The sequence below is a fragment of the Apium graveolens genome, chromosome 3 (assembly GCF_009905375.1).
Source record: "Apium graveolens cultivar Ventura chromosome 3, ASM990537v1, whole genome shotgun sequence".
NCBI lineage: Eukaryota > Viridiplantae > Streptophyta > Magnoliopsida > Apiales > Apiaceae > Apium > Apium graveolens.
Window position 1 is genome coordinate 238278155 of NC_133649.1, and position 20486 is coordinate 238298640.

Sequence of the window (20486 nt, forward strand, 5' to 3'; positions counted from 1 at the left end):
ATGACGAGCTTAAGGTTTTCGGTTGTTTGTGTTACACGACTCAAGTTGCTGGTCCTAAAGACAAGTTAGCTCCTAAAGCAGTTACTTGTGTTTTTCTTGGCTACTCATTTGGTAAGAAAGGTTATCGGGTTATGGAGATGCAAACCAGGAAAACTTTCGTTTCCAGGGATGTTTATTTTGTGGAACATAGTTTTCCATTCTTGGATTTGTCTGCTTCGCCTTCTGCAGTTATTACCCCTGTTGATGCTGGTAATTATGGATCTGCATCTACAGATCATGTGGTGGTTCCTATACCGTCTATAACAGAGGAGTTACCTACAGTTGCATCTTCACCAGATAACTCTTCCACTATTGTTCCATCTGGTCGTCCCACTCGACATCGCACTATTCCTGCCAAGTTTGGTGATTATACAGGTCTTCCATTTTTTCTTTCTTCTTCGGATAAAGCTGCTCATGCTGTTACATATCCATTACAAAATTACTTGTCGTATCATGTGTTTCGACCTCATTATGCCAGTTTTCTTACTACTACAGCTAATGTGTCTACTCCTTATACTTATGCTCAAGCTGTTAAGTACCCTGTTTGGTGTCAAGCAATGCGAGAGGAGATTTTGGTGTTGGAATCCAATAAAACTTGGGAGATAGTTCCTATGCCTGCCAACACTAATATTGTTGATTGTAAGTGGCTTTATAAAATTAAATATAAAGCAAGTGGTGAAGTGGAGAGATACAAGGCTCGTCTTGTAGCCAAAGGATTCACGCAAACTGAAGGTCTCGATTACTTTGAGACGTTTGCCCCCGTGGTTAAAATGACCACTGTCCGTATTTTATTAGCGTTTGCTGCTGCTTATAATTGGCCTCTTCATCAAATGGACGTCACCAATGCGTTTCTTCATGGTGATCTTCAAGAAGTTATTTATATGCGCTTGTCTCCTGGTCTATCTCAGTTAACTGGTAATTCTTTTACAGCTGATGCTTCTGTTCCATGGGTGTGCAAGCTCATTAAGTCGATTTATGGACTTAAACAGTCTCCTCGTACTTGGTATTTAAAACTTGCTAATGCTCTTGCTGGCTTTGGTTTAAATCAGTGTCCTAGTTGATCATAGTCTGTTTACAATTCACAAAGAGGGTCATTTTGTTGCTATATTGGTATATGTGGATGATCTCATGATTACTGGGTCATCTCCTACTCTTATTGCTCAAGTGAAGGCTTTTCTTAAAACAAAGTTTAATATTAAAGATCTCGGGCATATGCACTACTTTCTTGGGTTGAAAATTACAAGGTCTGACTCTGGTATATACTTACATCAGCGAAAATATTGTCTGGACATTCTTAAGGACACTGGACTTGAAGCTGCTAAACCCTCGTTGATTCCAATCGAACAAAATCACAATTTACAAAAATCTACATCGTCTTCGCTAGTGGCTGCTGATGTTAAAGTGTTTCGACGTTTGGTTGGTCGTCTTATCTACTTAACTATCACCCGTCCTGATATCAGTTATGCCGTGCATACCTTAGCGCAGTTCATTGCCTCTCCTTTACAAGATCATCTAGATGCTGCCTTTCGGATTGTTCGCTACTTAAAGCAATCTCCTGGCCAGGGTCTTTTATTTCCCTTTAACAATGACCTGGTTCCTCGTGCCTACTGTGATGCAGATTGGGGTGGTTGTGTCAACACCCGGTGTTCATTAACTGGTTATTGTGTGATGTTGGGTAATGCTTTGGTTTCATGGAAATGTAAAAAGCAAAATACAGTTTCTAACTCATCCAGTGAGGCTGAGTATCGTGCCTTGGGGGATACTACATGTGAGCTTCTGTGGATCACCTCTGTTCTTCATTCTCCTGGGCGTCCTATTACTCCTCCCATTTCTGCATTGTGACAATAAGTATGCGTTGTACATTGCCTCTAACCCGGTGTTTCATGAGCGAACGAAACATATAGAAATTGACTGTCATTTCGTTCGTCAAAAGCTGCAACAAGGTTTTATTGAAACATTTCATATACGTTCTGCGGAGCAACCAGCTGATTTTCTTACTAAAGCATTGTCATCTCGGCAATTAGTTTATCTGCTGTCCAAGTTGGGGGTTTCGAATTTATTCTCTCCTCCCAACTTGAGGGGGGTTGTTACAATATATAGTTCTAACTCAAGTCAAACAGCAGCTGATCTGGAAAGTCAAGAGAGTGAGCTGGCAAATAAGAGTAGTGGAGAGTATTTTTGACAGCTGTTAGTTAGTTGCAAGTTGAGATATAGCCTTTATATGTAGAGGTCATATTAGTATATATACAGAGGGTGCTCAGCTTAAACTTAATAGACATTTTTTGATATCAATAAAATACACACTTGTCTGTTTTCTTCTTCAATATGCATATATTCTGAGAAACTCACTACCATAACCATGACTGAATCTGGCAAAAAACTTAATTCTGATGGATCTTTTATCTTACCTGTCAACATGATACTCTTGAGACGTTTGTAAGATGAAAGAGGTTTGATTGTGGGAATGACATTAGTATGAAATTCGATGAAGAATGTTTGGAGACTTGTTAAATTAGATAAGGAGTCCAAAGTGTAGACATTTCCCTTTTCTGATGCTGATGCATCCTGTAATAACCAGTGTGCGGAGGTTGGTGAAATTCACAGTATCAACCTGGATCCAGTCCTCATACCATATATCTAGAGTCAGGAGTTTTATTTGTTGGCTACCAATCTTCAGACTCCCTCTAGAAAAGTTTAGATTCCTCAACTCTTTCAGGTCACATATCTCTCTAGGAAATTTGTACTCATAAGATAACGAACCGCACAAAGTTTGTAGCTTTTTCAGTTTGCCTATAGTTGGAGGAATTACTAAAGGTTCAGAAATACCGTGCATTAATCCTAACAACTTTAGGAGAATCAAATCCCCAATTTCTTCTGGTATCCTGTGTCATTCTACACTTAACATATCAAGCACTTTGAGATATTTAAATCTTATGCACATTAACTTGACTTCTCCTACATTGACACGTCTAGTCCCATAAATTGCTAATGAACGCAGCTTTAAATCATCAGCACTCGGTCCAACTAACTCCAACTACTTACCAATTCCGTTATAAATGGCATGCCGTGGTTGTCCGTGCAACACAGATATGGGGGTTGGATGTTCTTTACTTGAGTCAAAAATTGCCAAAAAACTGTCCTCTTTGGCCTTTTGTATGGCAAGATCACACATAAGATCGTGGACCCTGCACTCCCGAACTTGTCCGTCCCAAAACAATGTTACGATCTGAATCATATTGCGGTTAATTAGCTCATTCAGAAGATCCTCAGCCACATCCTCCATGACTACTTCATCTCCTTCGTCAGCTTCTGATATGAATTCTTCTGCAATCCATAACTTCTTTAACTCGTGAACTCGGAAAGTGTGATCTTCGAGGAACCTTGCAAGGTATATAAAACATTGTCTCATCTAGAAAGATATGTCATTGTAACTCAAGCTTAGGATTTCTTGAATCTCCACAGAGTCACCCTTCAACTTTCTCCAAATATGGTCCCTCACCTTTGACCAATCGTCATAGCTCTGCTTGTGCAGTAGTAGCCCACTCAGCACCACGATTGCAAGTGGTAAACCTCCGCATTTACTTACCATCTCTCTTCCCAACTTCTCCAAATTCCGACTTGGTTCTACTCTCCTTCAAAATAATTTCCAGATTTCATCTTCCCTTAGAAAACGAAGTTCATGGACTAGACATCTGTCATCTACTCTCTGAGCAACATTTTTGTTCCGCGTGGTTATGATGATCCTACTACCATTATTTTTGTCTGGAAAAGCTTTTTTAATCATTTCCCAAGCCTCTATATCCCATATATCATCAATCACGGCTAGATAAGTATCACGATCTAGGAGCTTTCGCAGGTGTTGCAGCAAGTCAACCTCATCCATCTTCAACAAATCGAGGTTATGTCCCATAAAAGACTTCACTAATTTCTTTAGAACATCTCCAATGTTATATTCCTGGGAGACACAAACCTTAGCCCGAATCTTAAAATGGTTCAACTCGCTGGAGTGGTACAACTTACTGGCAAGTGTAGTCTTTCCCAACCCCCCATTCCATGAATTGAAATCACTTTAAGAGAGGGATCCTCTCCAACAATTTCAGCCAACAAAGTCCTAGAATCATCCTCAAAACCAATAACATCTACCTGATTGTCAATGGCGGTTGTTCTTAGTAATACAGACATCTTTCTCTGTTGAATCTTTAGAGTGGCTAAGATGTTGGTAATGCCATACTCGTCTTGCCTGTTCTTGATCTCAATGACTCTTCCTTTAAGTGACTCGATCTCCCTGCCATAATCATAAAGATCAGCTTCTTTCTTGCACAGGCAGATAAAACTCCGCAAACAATTCAAAACATCATGCTTGGGAGCTGTATGTTCCTGTTGAAGGGCGCTAAACCTCTCCAGTATAATCACAGCATCATTAGCAACCTCTTTAATGTTGTTTATCCATTGACGTACCGGTGATCTAGTTCTTGTGTTGCATCTGCATCTCTCACAGAAGATTGCAGGTAGCCTAGTTCATCTTTTAGCCACCTCACACCATCTTTCACTCCTATTCTAGTGTTGACTTCTCGGGTTAGAAAATCATCAAGTTTTTCGATGGCAAAGGATACAATTGCATCAACCATTATTTTATATCAAGAAGGAAATATAAAAGCTGAGGCTACAAAATTTTAGGAAAAGCTATTCGGATTGTAGGCTTTCATGGTATGTTTGATGATCCTTGAGGTAAGTCTGGTGGTGCTGTGGGGATTCCAATATTACAGAACCGTTGATGTTGGTTGGCGGCTGAACTGAAATTTATATAATTTTGTTGAAAGGAAAACGCTTAACATCCCAAAATAATTCCTATTATTAATTTATCATACTTCATACTTTTTAGTTGATAAAAAAGGTATAGTAAAGTAATTATTCACCTGCACTACATGACGGAAGAAAAAACCGCACCGCCCGCACCGCGATCACCCCAACTAATCGGTGAAAATATTAATAAGAGAGTCTAATTATTGAAAGAGTTAACAAATCTTATCAGGCACGTACACTTCTAGTCAACACAGCAGCAATTTTCCAAACAGAGAGTCTTACAAACTATAACTCCCCTGTAAAAATTAAACCCTTAAAAGATTAGTCTGATGATGCAAAACATGCAGAATATATTCTCCTAGCTACTTGTTCTTGCCCCCCCCCCCCCCCTCCATAACTAAAATTTTTGAAAGCTATTGTGTTTGTTGAAACATTTTAATGAATTTGCTGCTGGTGCTCAAACGTGTTCCATGGGAATTCTTGAATTTAATTGCTTAAAACAGTGTTTTGCTACATCTTATGTACCTCTATAATCGCTTCAACTTGCTAACACAGGAACACCAACTTGACTATAACAAGCTCGTGAACTATAGTATCGACACTACAGATGAAGATTAAAAAACCAAGATACAGCAAAAAACATAAACTAACAATCAGTAATTCTCTGTGTTTTAAAATGGATGAATACAGAAGCAGTTTACTGGTCCCTTCCGACTCCAAGAATCAACTGTGCAAGATGAGTTAGGTATGGTTCTGCTTGGGCACTGCTACTCAAAATTGGTCTCAAACTCCGTAATTCACTAGCAAAATCCTTTTCGAATTTCCTGCACAAGGGCTCAAATTGTAAGTGATAAGACATGCACATGCGTACATATAGGAAAGGGCTAAGATTTTAACATACAGAATCGGTTCAACAAGAGATTTGTCTTCACTGGCTAATTTTAGCTTTTGAGATGGGTTCCTTCGTTTTACGAGTTTTGATTTCTTCGTCTCATGTGAGGTATTTAATTGTGCATCAGTCTTAGGTATATCAATTGAAGACGTAATCAACCATTGAGTTACGGCCGCATACTGAAGACATATTGATTTCAGCTTTTCCATTTTCTGCATATCAAAATCATTTTCGGTTAGAATACAATCACAGATTAAGAAGTGCAAAAGAAAAGAGCTGCATAAATCATTTTACATAGAGTAGGATGCAGTATACTCTGTACACTGCAAAAAGACTGAAGTTAGATCCAAAGAGAAATGCTTAAAATACAATATAACAGATGATAGTGGTATATCGTGTGCATGATAGATGAATTTTTATAACTTAAGAACCAACTGAAAAAAAAAGTCTAATTTAATTTTGAAATTGTGAATTTGTAATCAACAATAAAAAACTGATTAAAAAAAATATGCTTCCAGACCAAATTTTGCAAAAGGGATTGACAATAACCAACCATGAGTAGGACAGGGGAAAGCAACAAGCATTCTCTGAGACACTTGTCAAGAAAAAAATCATGATACTGGATAACCTGAAAAAAAAACATTTTGAAATATTTAATATGCCAAACCATTAGGGGGAGGGTGCAAAAGACGAGATTCAGTTGTGGATGTTTTGTCAATCTAGTAAATTAGAACTTCCACAGAAGAAAAAAAATATACCTCATCTATACTCTTTGCACCTTGAAGTCTATTGTGCATCACGTGCCAATTGGGTTCAAGAACCTAAAAACATTATCAACGTGAAAATATTAAGAAATTGAAGAAAAAGAAAATCCTCACTGGAAATGTTGTTTTGAATTCATGCCTACCAACAACACCACGATCACCAAAACATAAATCATAAAGATAAGTTATATACGTTAGCGCCTGAAGCATTGTAAAAAAAGGAAAGAAAAAGCAATATAATATTTCAACAAAGAAACAGCAGAGACATATATGAGAACAGAAAAATCGTACTACAATGGCAGAAGATGGTAAACAGATAAACGGAAATGCATGCAGGAAAATAATGGTTCAGTAAGATGGTTTGAATAGAGATTTGCTTATTTCCTCAAGATGTTTACCATTTACTTGTATCTTTTTCACAAGAAAATATTATATAATAAAGAATTTGGTAAATAACAGATGAAGAGTTACAAGAAGAATAGCAGGGGGCTAAGACTTGCCTCAAATGTTAGATAGTGTAGAAGACTATTAATAAACTTTAGCATACTGCGGCATAACAAAGAAGATACAGAGACTGCTGTTCCTTTCATGTTGAGTGCACGGACACCCTACAAAGAAAAAAACAAATTGGACTTACCTTAAAAAACACAAATAGTAGTATCTAGGTAGCTATAGGACATATGCTGATAATGAATAAATCAATATTCCTTTTTTGGGAAAAAATATTAATATTGACAGATCAGTAGTGTACTTGGTGAATTTGCCACGCCTCACAAAGTTGCCGGTTCACGTGTTTACAATGAAATAAGAAGTGGAAGATCAATTGGTATTTTGTTAACGCTTTTCTTGATATGACTAAAGATAATGGCCATTGAACCTGTCACATGTAATATTCAACAATGTCAATAGATCACATAAAAGAAGTAGTCTATCAACTACCCCGAGAAAGTAATCTATTAATTACCGAATTCTTCTTTCAATACATGTTTAGAAAATAAAAATGTAAACTTGATGAAGATAGAATGAAGATATTGAGAACATGGCATGCCATAACAGATAGCAGAACAAGAGTTTATCTACCACCGATAGTAAAATATAAAACACCTACAGTCAAGATAGTTGATCAAGTATTTGCTGGAATGACAGATGACAAAATGACCGCAGGTTAAAAAAAAGATGCAGCTACTAATACATATTATACAATTAATATAATGGGAAGCCAGTAATCTGACCTTATAACTCAAGGAATACGTATCCATCCCAGTTATGTTCACAGGTTCATTCCACGTCATCTTTCTCTGAAACAGTCCCAATGAACTTGTGGTCTTTAAGTGTGCTCAACCTTTTTAGCAAAGTAGTTTTCTCCTAAAGTATATGGCACATAGATAATTGTTGTGAATGTTGTTTCAATTTCATATCACCTTAATTAATGTAGATCAGAGAAGTCACTGACCACACAGCATGTTAAGTCCTCATGAAAGGGATCTGCTGCAGCTGCTGTGGTGCGCAAGGCAAGCTCCAGAAGAGACTATGAAATAAATCAAAGGCAATATCAGAACCGATTACAGCAATAAAACCTCTTATTTACATTATTATCAAGAAATTTACTTTGAATAATAAAATGCAGAGCAAAAACATAATATATTAGCAGAAAAGAGAATACCTGCAACTTCTCTACAGAAATTTCATCTGGCCTTTTGATAAGCTCATCTCGAGCTATATCCATAAAGTGAACTAAGAAGTCACCCTGGATTAATATGTAAGAGAAAACGGAATCAGGTCCGCGTGACAAAGAACGCCTCTATACATATATACAAATACATAGATAGAAGTGATATCTTGGGTGACAATAGAAATAAACAAATAATTCTAATAACTACAAGCCTATCAGTCAAAATAAAAATAGCAAATCTGCTTCAATTTAGTCGTACCTGATCAAGAAGAAGATAATGCTTGATAGATCGCAGCTTTCCCATTAGGTCATACTACCAATTGCAGAACCATAAAGACTAGGCATTACAATTAATCCACAAATTTACATGCCAGGAGGCAAAAATTGGAGGTGATACAAGATGTTCTTTAGATAATAAATTTAAAAGTTCTCCTCAATCGTACCTTTTCCTTTATAAGGTTTAAAAGCTCGCTGCTGGAAAATTCATAAGCCGCCTTGATGCACTCAAGATAATGATGGCTTGATCCCTGAGCTCATTAATTTTGTATTTTCTGACATGGGAACCTTAAAAAAATGTTAATACACATTTATTAGCATTGGCATATATATTGGGAATAAAAATTCTCAGCTACGAGAGGTTAGGAATAATCTTAAAACCTGAATAGTGTGTCCACATTCTCTCATGACATTTAAATATTTTCCGGTGGTCAAAATTGTTTCAGCGGCACTAGCAAGAAAGCTAGGAATTTCATCCTTAAGGCTGTAACGCTGTCGCCAATACTTAGCATCATAATCTTGAGGGAGACTCTCCTATTAAAAGAACAGCGTCAACATTTGAAACAAACGTCACTTGCTGACTGCATCAGCATAATAAAAGTAGTACCTTCTGTAGAGATTTATCCTCGGCAATGAAAAATTCACCATGGGGATCATCAATCACTCCTTCATTCACCCATCTGGAAGGATTATCCCAATCACCTTGAGTATTAATTTCATACAACGTATTTTGGAACCAAATAACCAACGGCACATATATAATCAAGTCTAAAAGAACTTGGACAGAGATCATTTTCACAGGGCTAGATTACAACCAAGATTGATGTAGAACAAGGTCTGAAGTTGGTATGGCAAAAGAAGAAGAAAAACAGAGCAGAGAAATGACAGTGTCGGTTGCAAGTCATCCAAATAACTCTCTAAATCCTTTATATGGTATACATACTATCTTAAACATGAATCTTTAGGACAAGAGGATAGACATGACTATGGATCACTAAAAAACATGAAAATATTTCAAATCAATTTAGCAGACCTTCATCTCACCTTCAAATGTAATGTTCAATTTCTATTTTTCTTCTAATACGTATGCTTAACATTTAGAAATCTAAAATTCTTCTTAGAGATCACATACATCCATGTTAACTTTCAGTTGTAAGACCTTATATTCTAGAAGACGCCATACTTTACCAACTCTTGTAGTCTGTCACTTCTCTCAGAAAGTACCTTTCCAGTATGACGAGGTAAGCAGAGCTTGCAGATTGTATCATTTTTTCCAGCAATGACCTCACTACGTGATCACCAGCCATGGACTTAGCCTGGAACAGAAACTATGGCTAAACAACTACTACAGTGTCAACTGACTGATAAAATCATAGCAACACCAAAAATTTGCAAAAAAATAGTGAATGGGAACTCCTAACTTTCCGAGAAAAAAGTCAACCGCTGATTGTATACCTGACTCTGCAAGAGGTTTAGCACTGCTGAACCCACTATACTCTTGGCTGAGGCCTTCTTTATAACAATGGAAAGCGCTTGCATTGATCCCATCATTGGCTGCAGCATATATATATATATAAAAGTAATGACGGTACTATATGAGATACGAATAAGCGCCATCAGAGAAAGGAACAGATTATGTCTACCTGACAATAAAACCATAATCCTTGTATAGAAAGTCTTCCAAGTCGAAATTGATGCTCAAGCTGTGCCACCATAGCTTGGTAATCCTAAATTACATAATAGTAAACACGGTATTAGATTTGGTGAAGGTTTCTATTTATGTTGCATGATCTCGCAGAAAAAAGGAGAAAAATATCACATAATCACAGCATCAGTGACTCAAGTGTTGACCAAAAGCACTTAACAACAAACCTTTTGCAAAACATAAATTTCCTTTCATGTTGTACAGGTATATGGATGCTATCCGTACACTTGACACAACGGCCCATTAAACAAAGTGATGGAAAAATATTTGAAGCTTCATAAATTTGATTACAAAGTATACCAAAGTAATGGACACATAATCTACCATTAAAATGGATATTGTAACTTTACACTTTCACCATATAATCTAGACCTATATCATGGTTCATATAATATATGTTTACATGATCAGTAATATTCACGGACGGGTAGAAACACACAGTTTTAGACGAGTATAAACACAACAATTAGAGTGATTCCCTCACATGACGGGTAAATCATTATGATCTTGCCATCAAATTTTATTTGACCAGTTGCTTAAACATATGCTTACTCAAGTGTTGAAGTCTTTATGTCCCTCTGCTGCTAAATAAGTTTTTAGCTTTTTCCTATGTGCATTACATAATTTTCATGAATTTTGTTCAGGTTTCTAATTGAATCCAACGAATGATTAATATCATTCGGCACTAACAAGCAGAACTGATTTTAAATAGACTGTTCACTCCATCTTTTAACAAAGACTGATTCTAGAGTTCAATCATAACTGATACCTGATTTTGTACAATGATAACATTCCCAGCTTCACAGATGATGAATAAGTAACGACGTTCGAAGATAAAAGAGGATACAGTTATATAAGAGGCAGCTACAGTAAAAGTATTATCAATCAAAGCTTATCTGATGAGGAACGGGAGTGAAAATGTTTATATATGTTATTTATGAGTTTATATGTAATTAAAATAGAGAGGACTAGAGCACGGTTGGATAGCTCAAGTGGTTAAGAGTTTATCCTCTGTCGTCCCAGATCTTGGGTTCGATCCTCGCTCACCCCGAGAATTTATGAGAACAGATACTCATTTGTAAGGCTAGAAGCCATATTTGTCCAAAAAAATAGAGAGGACAAAAATTATTTGTTTGTGTTATATGTGGGGCTGGTAATTAATAAATTAAATAGGTTATATGTAATAAAGCCCAATTGTTTAGGGCCTTAGTCCATTAACTTATTTATTAGGGTTTCTATTCCTATATAAATATTGTAAGCCCCCACATATTACTTAGCTTTGATTATACACTTTCTTGGGAATAATATTGATTAATTATTCTTGGGATCGTATAATTCATTACTTTGATCTTTTTATCGTGTTTTGTTTAATAAATCATCAGTTTCTACAAATCTTGTCCTACATCATTATCAATATTCTTATGAAGGGGAAAGGGTGACCTACTAAAAGGAGAGCTCTAAGGGCAGCAGCAAAAGCATGATTAACTAAACCAGCCTTAAATTGAGACCTTGACTCCACAAACTGATATATCAGCAAATAACTCTCACACAATGGGAATATCCGCTTAGCTGATTCCTGCGATAAAAAACAATAATCAGTTGTTGTATGGCTATCAAATATCAATATAAGTGACACATGAAAGATATTAAGCTTCAGCAGATCCTAAGTTCTTACATAAACATATTAGTTTGTAGTAGTTACTTTCATTAAATAAACTGCCAGAAGGAGATATAAGTTCAAGGTTATACTCGCGGATGATAAAATCATTATTGTGAAAAGTATTTAGCTCCACATATATGTCCGTTCTTGTATAATATCAATTATCAATTGCATTCATAATTACATTAATCATGCATCAGCATAAACCATTGACAAATGATACTTATATTGACCAAACTTCCAAATGACACAATAAAAGGAATTAAAGAAACACTGATTATAGCAGGTTGGCTAACAGAAATTAGTTTTCCTATGAAAAGGTTTCGATTATCAGAAATAAGATTCTAAATTAGAAGGTTTTGATTACTCATTTTAATTTAAACAGAGACACAGAAACATCCTGTATTACCATATGACCAACTCACACACACACATATATAAGGAGAGGGAGAGGGGAGAGAGAGAGAGAGAGAGAGAGAGAGAGAGAGATCTGAAGAAATACTCTGATCATAACTACGGCACACAATTAAACTGCTAATTTAAAAAGAAAACAGAAATATTATATATAGAAATCACAGGACAAAAGTCATACCTGAAGTGCTAAATCCATGGACGCATCAATCTGGAAGCTAATACTGTCTTCATTCCTTCTGACTCTTTTAATCGAGATATACCGTCCTTCAATTCCAACCAAACACGACAGTAGATCATCTATGACAATCAGTTCCTGCACATAATAAAAATAACGGTAGCAAATTCAACCAAATTCCTAAACATCAACAAAGATCACAAAACCTCCGGAAAAATTGACACATTACACAACTAAACATCAACACCCATACCTGAAGTGAAGCATCGTAGCAACCAATAGGCGTGTCCAATCCAGGACTACATAACAAGTAGTTCAAAAATAAGTCACACACAATCAGTCTCGACTCGTTTAGACTTGTTTAACTAAACGAGGTTTAGACTTGTGTAAACTATATAGTTAAAAAGCTGATCTCTAAGTGATTAGAAGACGTATTTGATCAAATTCTGAAGGATAGGATTTTAATCAAAAACTAATAAAGAATTATGTGGATTAAAGCATGATAGGTAAGAAATCAACTTCATATTAACTTCATTGTAATTCTATCAAAATCAAAATTAATGGTGTTAAAGTGGTTTAACTAGAAATACTCGTTAAGTATCTATTTCTATCATTTTTTGTCATATATTTCTAATTTCTACTTTCACTTGTAACTCATAATTTTTTAAAACAAAAAATGTATAATTTTCACTTATAAATGTTGCCCTGAATGAAAAGACTTTTGACATAAAAACTAAGTAGGGGCAATTTTTTTTTTGCGAAAATTAGGGGGGTTCATTTTTAGTTTTATATAATTTGCATATACATATTTAACTAAACTAAAAATTTAACGGGGTCGGATGACCCCCTTGCCCCTTAGAGGATCCGCCTCTGGACCAATGCAATGGTTCAATGAACACAACAAAAATAACGAAAATTTCGAAAAAAGCTAGTTAAAAATGCTGAATAATACCTAAATGCCTCCATCGAAAAGCCTTTCGATTCACACAATCCCGATGCCGATTTGATTTCCTGGAAAACAAAAAATTTAAAAACCGAACAGTCCCACTGTCAATGAAGTTCGTTAAAATTCTAAACTATTTACTCTTTTTTTAAACCCTAATTTACGTTTTTTTTTATTCCTCAAATGCTATCATATTGTGTGTGTGTGAGAGAGAGAGAGAGAGAGACAGAGAGAGAGCATACCTGGTGAAATCGACCGGTAAGAAAGGGTCTACCGACGTTCCAGGAGGGAGTTGAATCCATTTTTTCAATCCAGCAGAGAGAGCAACAACACTGGAGGAGTGAACAACGCTTTTCACTTTTTCTTTTAACTTTTGAATTGTCACACCTCGCGCTACCGGGTCGGTTCGGGTCGGAAATCAACCCATTTTTGTATTTAGTAGCTATTTAGAATTTAGAATTTTAGAATGTGTTTGAATAATATATTATTTTCTAAAACTATTATAAAAAAAAACATTTATCTTATTTGTGAATACATTTTCCACAATCGAATGTGTAATATCCCGTAATTTTTAGAATTAGATTAATAATATAATAATAGAATAAAAAGAATTAAAATTAGATAAGGACTAGGATTTGAAATTGAATTAGATTAATGAGTCTAAAATTTGGATCAGATTATAATATGGATAACTTGTAAGTTAAGATATAGGATTTTGTAGAATTATAAATACAACATATCCTGTGTTCCTCGTCTTTTGTATTAAAATTCGTAGGGCTATTCTCAACAAAAAAATCAACAATCTTGTAAAATTCATAAAAAAATTATCGTAATGTCGGAATTCAGTGATCCTTGGACTTTTCGTTTTCCTTCTCTACAACTTTTGTGTTTCTTGTTTTCCAAGAAAACTGTCATTTAGAAGGTCAAAAGAGGGTAAATTCAGATATGGTTAGGTTTTGAGGTAAGTTTTCGATCGATCTTGCTAGATTTTCAAAATTGTGTGATACGTGTATATTTGATTATCAAAACTTGGGCTAAGTGATTATACATTTGAGAGTATTATGTCTGAAGTTATATGTATTGTTGTGTATATGTGGTATTTAAACGATAATTTTGGATCTTTGATTTGTGCCATGGTTTGCGAAAATATCGAATAAGAATTTAGGACCGGAGTCACCGGATTGTAGTGACAGTTTTCATAAAATTTAGGGTCGTTATCACCGGATTGTAGTGGTCATTGCATGGATTATAGATTTCGAATTATTGTTATTTATGTGTTATCTGTATCATATGTATCGAATAAGAATAAGAATGTGTATCGAAAGTATTTGTTTAGTGTATCGTATCGTATAGATTATAGTATTTTGTTATATGTGTATGTGTTACTTGGCCTACTAGTTGGATCGATTGGTTTCTTGTTGGGATGTATAGCTCTTTACCTACAATTTCAGGTTTCGCCTAAGATTCGAGTTAGATAGCATTGGAGTTTCGAGGATCTTAATTTTGGAGTAGTTTGACTTTTGGACTTCCACTTTTAGCTGCGCGTTTGTAATAGTCACCCTTGTAATAGAATTTTGGATTATTAATTGTATTTTGTATTAGTTTTGATTTAAAATTAATGGTTCGGAAGTGCGGGCTGTTATATTTGGTATCAGAGCAGGCTGTTCTTCGGAGTGTATTGGGTATGAGACTAATACATTCCCTAGGATGCGTTCCTATGGACCGTAATTTAGTTTGACCTATAGGAGATTAAGGGGCGTAGACGTATAGGATTATTGTGAATTTGGGGGCCAAATTCTTTTTAAGGAGGGTAGTATGTAATATCCCGTAATTTTTAGAATTAGATTAATAATAGAACAATAGAATAAAAAATGATTAAAATTAGATAAGGATTAGGATTTAAAATTGAATTAGACTAATGGGTCTGAAATTTGGATCAGATTATAATATGAATAACTTGTAGGTTAAGATATAGGGTTTTGTAACATTATAAATACAACATATTCGTTTTCCTCGTCTTTTGTATTAAAATTCGAAGGGCTCTTTTCAGCATAAAAATCAGCAATTTTGTAAAATTTATATAAAATTCATCGTAAGTCAGAATTCAATGATCCTGGACTTTTTCGGAAAGGTCTTTTCCTTCTCTACAACTTTCGTGTTTCGTATTTTCCAATAAAATGTCGTTTAGAAGATCAAAAGGGGTAAATTCAGATCTGGTCAGGTTTTGAGGTAAGTTTTCGATCGATCTTGCTAGATTTTTAAAATTTTGTGATACGTGTATATTTGATTATCAAAACTTGGGCTAAGTGATTATATATTTGAGAGTATTATGTCTTAAGTTATATGTATTGTTGTGTATGTGTGGTGTCTAAATGATAATTTTGGATATTTGATTTGTTCCATGGTTTGCGAAAATATCGAATAAGAATTTAGGACCGGAGTCACCAGGATTGTAGTGACAGTTTTCAGAAAATTTAGGGTCGTTATCAACGGGTTGTAATGGTCGTGTCATGGATTATAGATTTTAAATTATTGTTGTTTATGTGCTATGTGTATCCTATGTATCGAATAAGAATAAGAATAGTGTATCGAAAGTGTTTGTTTAGTGTATCGTATCGTATATAGATTATTGTATTTTGTTATATATGTGTTACTTGGTCCTACTAGTTGGATCGATTGGTTTATTGTTGGGTTGTATAGCTCATTACTTACAATTTCAGGTTTCGCCTAAGATTCGAGTTAGATAGTAATGGAGTTTCGAGGACCTTAATTTTGGAGTAGTTTGATTTTTGTACTTCCGCTTTTAGCTGCGCGTTTGTAATAGTCACCCTTGTAATATAATTTTGGGTTATTAATTGTATTTTGGATTAGTTTTGATTTAGAATTAATGGTCCAGAAGTGCGGGTTGTTACATAATGCATTACTAACCATTTACAAATGCAACTCTATTTTAAAAAAAATATATATATATAAATTATAATTGGATTTGTTTTACACGTAGACAATGGTGAATATGGGTAATTACTAAATATATCCAATTTTTATGTATTACCAAATATTTATCATACTGTCACACATCTTACTCTTATATTCAGGTATGTGTTGTGATCTAGCTAACTATACATATGTAAAATAGAATAAAGATAGCAGTAAATAAAGAACATACAAGAATTTTAGTCAGTTTCGACCCCTATGTTTAATGATTTACGTATTGGTCCCTTGCCAACTACAAACTTGGTAATAAAATATATTATTAATCAATTAAATGATACGATTGCAAGATTCAATAATATATCTCCATTTATTTCTTGTTCCCGATAGTATCGTGCTGATAACATTTTCTCTCCTTGAGTAAATTGTCATTTAAGTCCTATACCAAACTTGTATAACATTCTCTAATAATATAAATTCCTAAACCGTTGTTATCTAAACTCCACTACTCAACAGACAAATATTTACACCTTGAACAATACAAGTAAAATTAAAAGTACAACAAAAAATTATGAACTCTATGTATATAGATATGCATGTATATGTTAGAGCTCAAACAAAAGAAATTTTCTATGAGTGAAAAGTTGCATTTTCTCATATGGTATGTTGTATATTTCATGTATCAACCTTAAAAAAAAGTATACCATAGTGTATTAGTGTATTTGTAAACTAAGTTAACTTTCAAATATAATCATAATATTTTCAATCCTTACCAAGTCGCACGACTTGTTTGTTATTATTTGAATGTTAATATAATTTAAATTACATTTAAACTAAAAATAATATAGATTTGAAAACACCTTAGGACATTTATCCTTAGTTTAAAACATAATGACCTTAAAGAATTTGTTTGAATATGAACGTTGTTAAACAACTTCCTAAAAATAGGAAATGACTTTGTTTGAAAGAGTTTAAATATAAAATAACCTCTAATATATTTAAACATGTCAAATATATAATATAGTTCTTACAAAACTCATTCATATTAATTCTTCTTGAAAAGCCCAAGTCATGTTTATCTTGAATAAGTTCCATGCGGTAACTGAGAGCTAGATGATAAACTTGTCAGAACACTAGAACACTGTTAGCTTGATAGACTAAGTTTATCAAAAAATTTAACTTTTGCAAAACAATGTTAGTAACATATATATAAATTACAATCAGCTTGCCAATAAGACAATGTAACAAGCTATAAGATTGCTCATAGCATGATCACCAATATCATAAGGGTATTATAATTTAGTTCAAGAGCAATCTGTCAATATTTTATAAAAATAAATAAATTGGAAACATGTATATGAAGATATTCATTTAAAGAAAAACGAATAAAGGTGATGAAAATTTAAGAAAATGGTGTTAAATTAGTGAGTCCATTAATATTTGTAAAGAAAAATTTGTTATTTTTGAAAATGTTAATATTCTACCGAAAAATCGCAAAAAATAAAGTGTTAACAATTTACTGTGGCGGGTTGAATTTGATTTTAAAATTTGATTTGAATGGAAAATTTTAAGAGATGAAATTTGTTGGTTTAAAATTTTTAAATGATATATTTTGATAATATTATATATATATATATATTTATGTTTGTTATGTCTTCGGGAAAAAAGGTTTATTTGTTTGGGGAAAAAAGTAAAGCATTTTAACTGTAAAAATTTTTTGGCTGGTTTTTAGTTTTATAAAATATAATTTCCCATTTTTTTATTTGGAAAATGAGGGAGTTTTGTTTAGAAACAGAGTAGTGCCAAGTTCATCAAAAATATTCCCAAGGAAAGACTAGCTCACTTAGAGTAAGTCTAAGAGTGCCCTATAATATTGTCCTAAACTAAAATTTGGGACATGTTAATCAAATAAGTGATCAAAAAATGTCCCAGTGGTGCCTTAAAACACTAGTACCACCATTACATGCCTCATTGTTGAGACACTATTGTGCATGCTCTATATCATTTAATTTAATAAAAAAATTTACTTCCCTCCATTTTTACACTTTTCTCTCCTCTCATCATTTACTTGCCCTCTAATTATAGTTCAAATATATTATTATTTTACTAATAAGGCACAAGTATAAGGCAAGTTGCTGGAGTTGATTTACAAAAATATTATCCTAAATCACTAGGATAATATATTTTATTATATTTATAAGGCAATTACTAGGACATTGTTGGACTTGCTCTTAACACATCAACTTTAATAAAAATTGCAAAAAACTTAGCGGCATTTTCCATTAAAAATGAAAGTGTTAAAATGTTTTCACTGGAAAAAAATAATTGATTAGTTATTAATAATTATAATACTATTAGTATTTTACCCGTGCTATGCACCAAACGATTAATTTTAATTAGTTTGTAAATTTCAAAAAAATGTGTTTGTTATATTTAGCACAAAATTAATTGAGAAATTGCATTAAACGTCTCGTTTTCATATTACGGCTCAATATACAATTTTTCATTCTTATTTATTAAGAAACACCGCAAGACATACATGCATGTCCTAATCATAAACATGAATAAAAACAACTTTTATTAATAACACGTTTGTCCTGTTTCTTGTACATAATCGAAGGAATCTAAGGAATACGTAAATGTTAGTTCAAAAGGTCAATTACACAGGGGGAATGTTATTTAATCATTTTATCAAAAAATAGCAGCAAAATAAAAATTAATATGATTAAACACAAGATTTCGGGGTTCAATTCTTTTATTAGGAAAATAAACCTCAGGGTTTGTTTACACATTTGAATACTAAAGATTCGAAGTAACAAAATAAGAAAGAACCAATACAATAAGCTATCCAATCTAGGGTTTTTATCACTCTAACAAGCGTTAGTTCTTATCAAATAAGCTATCAATACAAAGATCTATAAGTAGTGAGTGTAGTTATGTAAGTGTTTAATATGGTATAGAAATTTAAGCAGCACTTCTCCTTCTAAAATCAATGAATTGAATCAAAACTCTGAAGAAATAAATTATGCAAAGTTTCTTTAAGATGCAGAGAGAAGTCTTAAGAAATAGTTGATGATTGATTGATTGATATAGGTTGTACATCTGAATTGTAGCTTGCAGGAGGGGATATGTGATATGGCACAAGGAGAACCATACATTTCGAATTTCAAGTGGTCTTTTGTATGCTAGAAGTCGATCACTTGCAAGCTATAGAAGTCGACTAGCTTGATTTTGCCTTAAAAAATATCTTCATCTTTATACAAGTTGGCCAAAGCCTTTAAGGGAGGCCACAAATTGACACCTAGGCTACATAAGAGCCTACAAGTCAACACTAGCTCTCTCTTGAAGCCTAAAAGTCGACCAAGTTCCTTGATGAAGCTTAGAAGTTGACTAGTAGCTCTCCATGTCGACTAGTACCATTTTCCTTAGCAAAATTACAATCTCTTGAGCTAGAATTCGACATTGATAGTTCCCTAAAGCTAGATGTTGTTATGCTCTTTTACTTGGAGAGATTTGAGGCCTTTGTGAATTCAGAAGTCAAGTGGAACCTCATGAAGGAGCCATGAGGTGAAAGGGAACAAGAATCATTGTGACTGGGCATTTTGACTTGGAAACTTCTGCATCCCTTAACTTCTTGAAGGCGACATGAGGTATAAAAATCTATTAACTAGAATTTACTTGACATTATAAGTCTTAGATCTAACAAGAAACATTGACTATGTTAATGGATATATCACTCATGAACCCATGAATGAGAAACAGAAAGGTATGACCAAATCCAAGTTCATTCCAAAGTACATTCTGAAGGATAACTTAGTTGCTGATATGCCTAAAGGAGTGGCATAGCTAATTGAGCAATTCGATATCTAATTTGATCTCTTTCATTCCTGATGCAAAGAATTATGGGTCGATTCAGCTGGATGATCTATATCTGAGCAGAAGTAAAATTTTTGATCTAAAGGTTGCCATTTACCAGATTAATGAATCTTCTCAAGATCTCAAGAATGTCAAGAAAATGCTAGAAGTGTACTTAAACATAGATGAAGAGAACATGCTCAAAACTTTCTTCAATGAAATTACAAGATATGCCAGAGTTAGAGATTGAAGACTAAAGTCTTATACAATGATTGTATGTTTGTATATTTATTTGTATTTCCGCATTTAGATAGTTTTTAACATCATTAATTAGGAACTTATACATATTTCATATTG

At 34.0% G+C, this 20486-nt stretch overlaps 1 protein-coding gene across 1 annotated transcript; it reads right to left on the minus strand.

Moving 5' to 3' along the window:
* Positions 1-5293: 5293 nt before the first annotated feature.
* Positions 5294-13728, minus strand: LOC141713198 (gamma-tubulin complex component 2). The gene is given in 23 exon segments (XM_074516497.1): positions 5294-5666; positions 5744-5946; positions 6288-6362; positions 6493-6555; positions 6999-7106; positions 7250-7375; positions 7731-7778; positions 7780-7863; positions 7952-8026; positions 8162-8245; positions 8430-8483; positions 8614-8703; positions 8705-8734; positions 8828-8980; positions 9054-9126; positions 9671-9762; positions 9902-10000; positions 10090-10173; positions 11596-11727; positions 12404-12538; positions 12654-12699; positions 13353-13411; positions 13586-13728. Coding segments are annotated over 23 exon segments (2100 nt in total). The 5' UTR covers positions 13646-13728; the 3' UTR covers positions 5294-5539.
* Positions 13729-20486: the final 6758 nt, after the last annotated feature.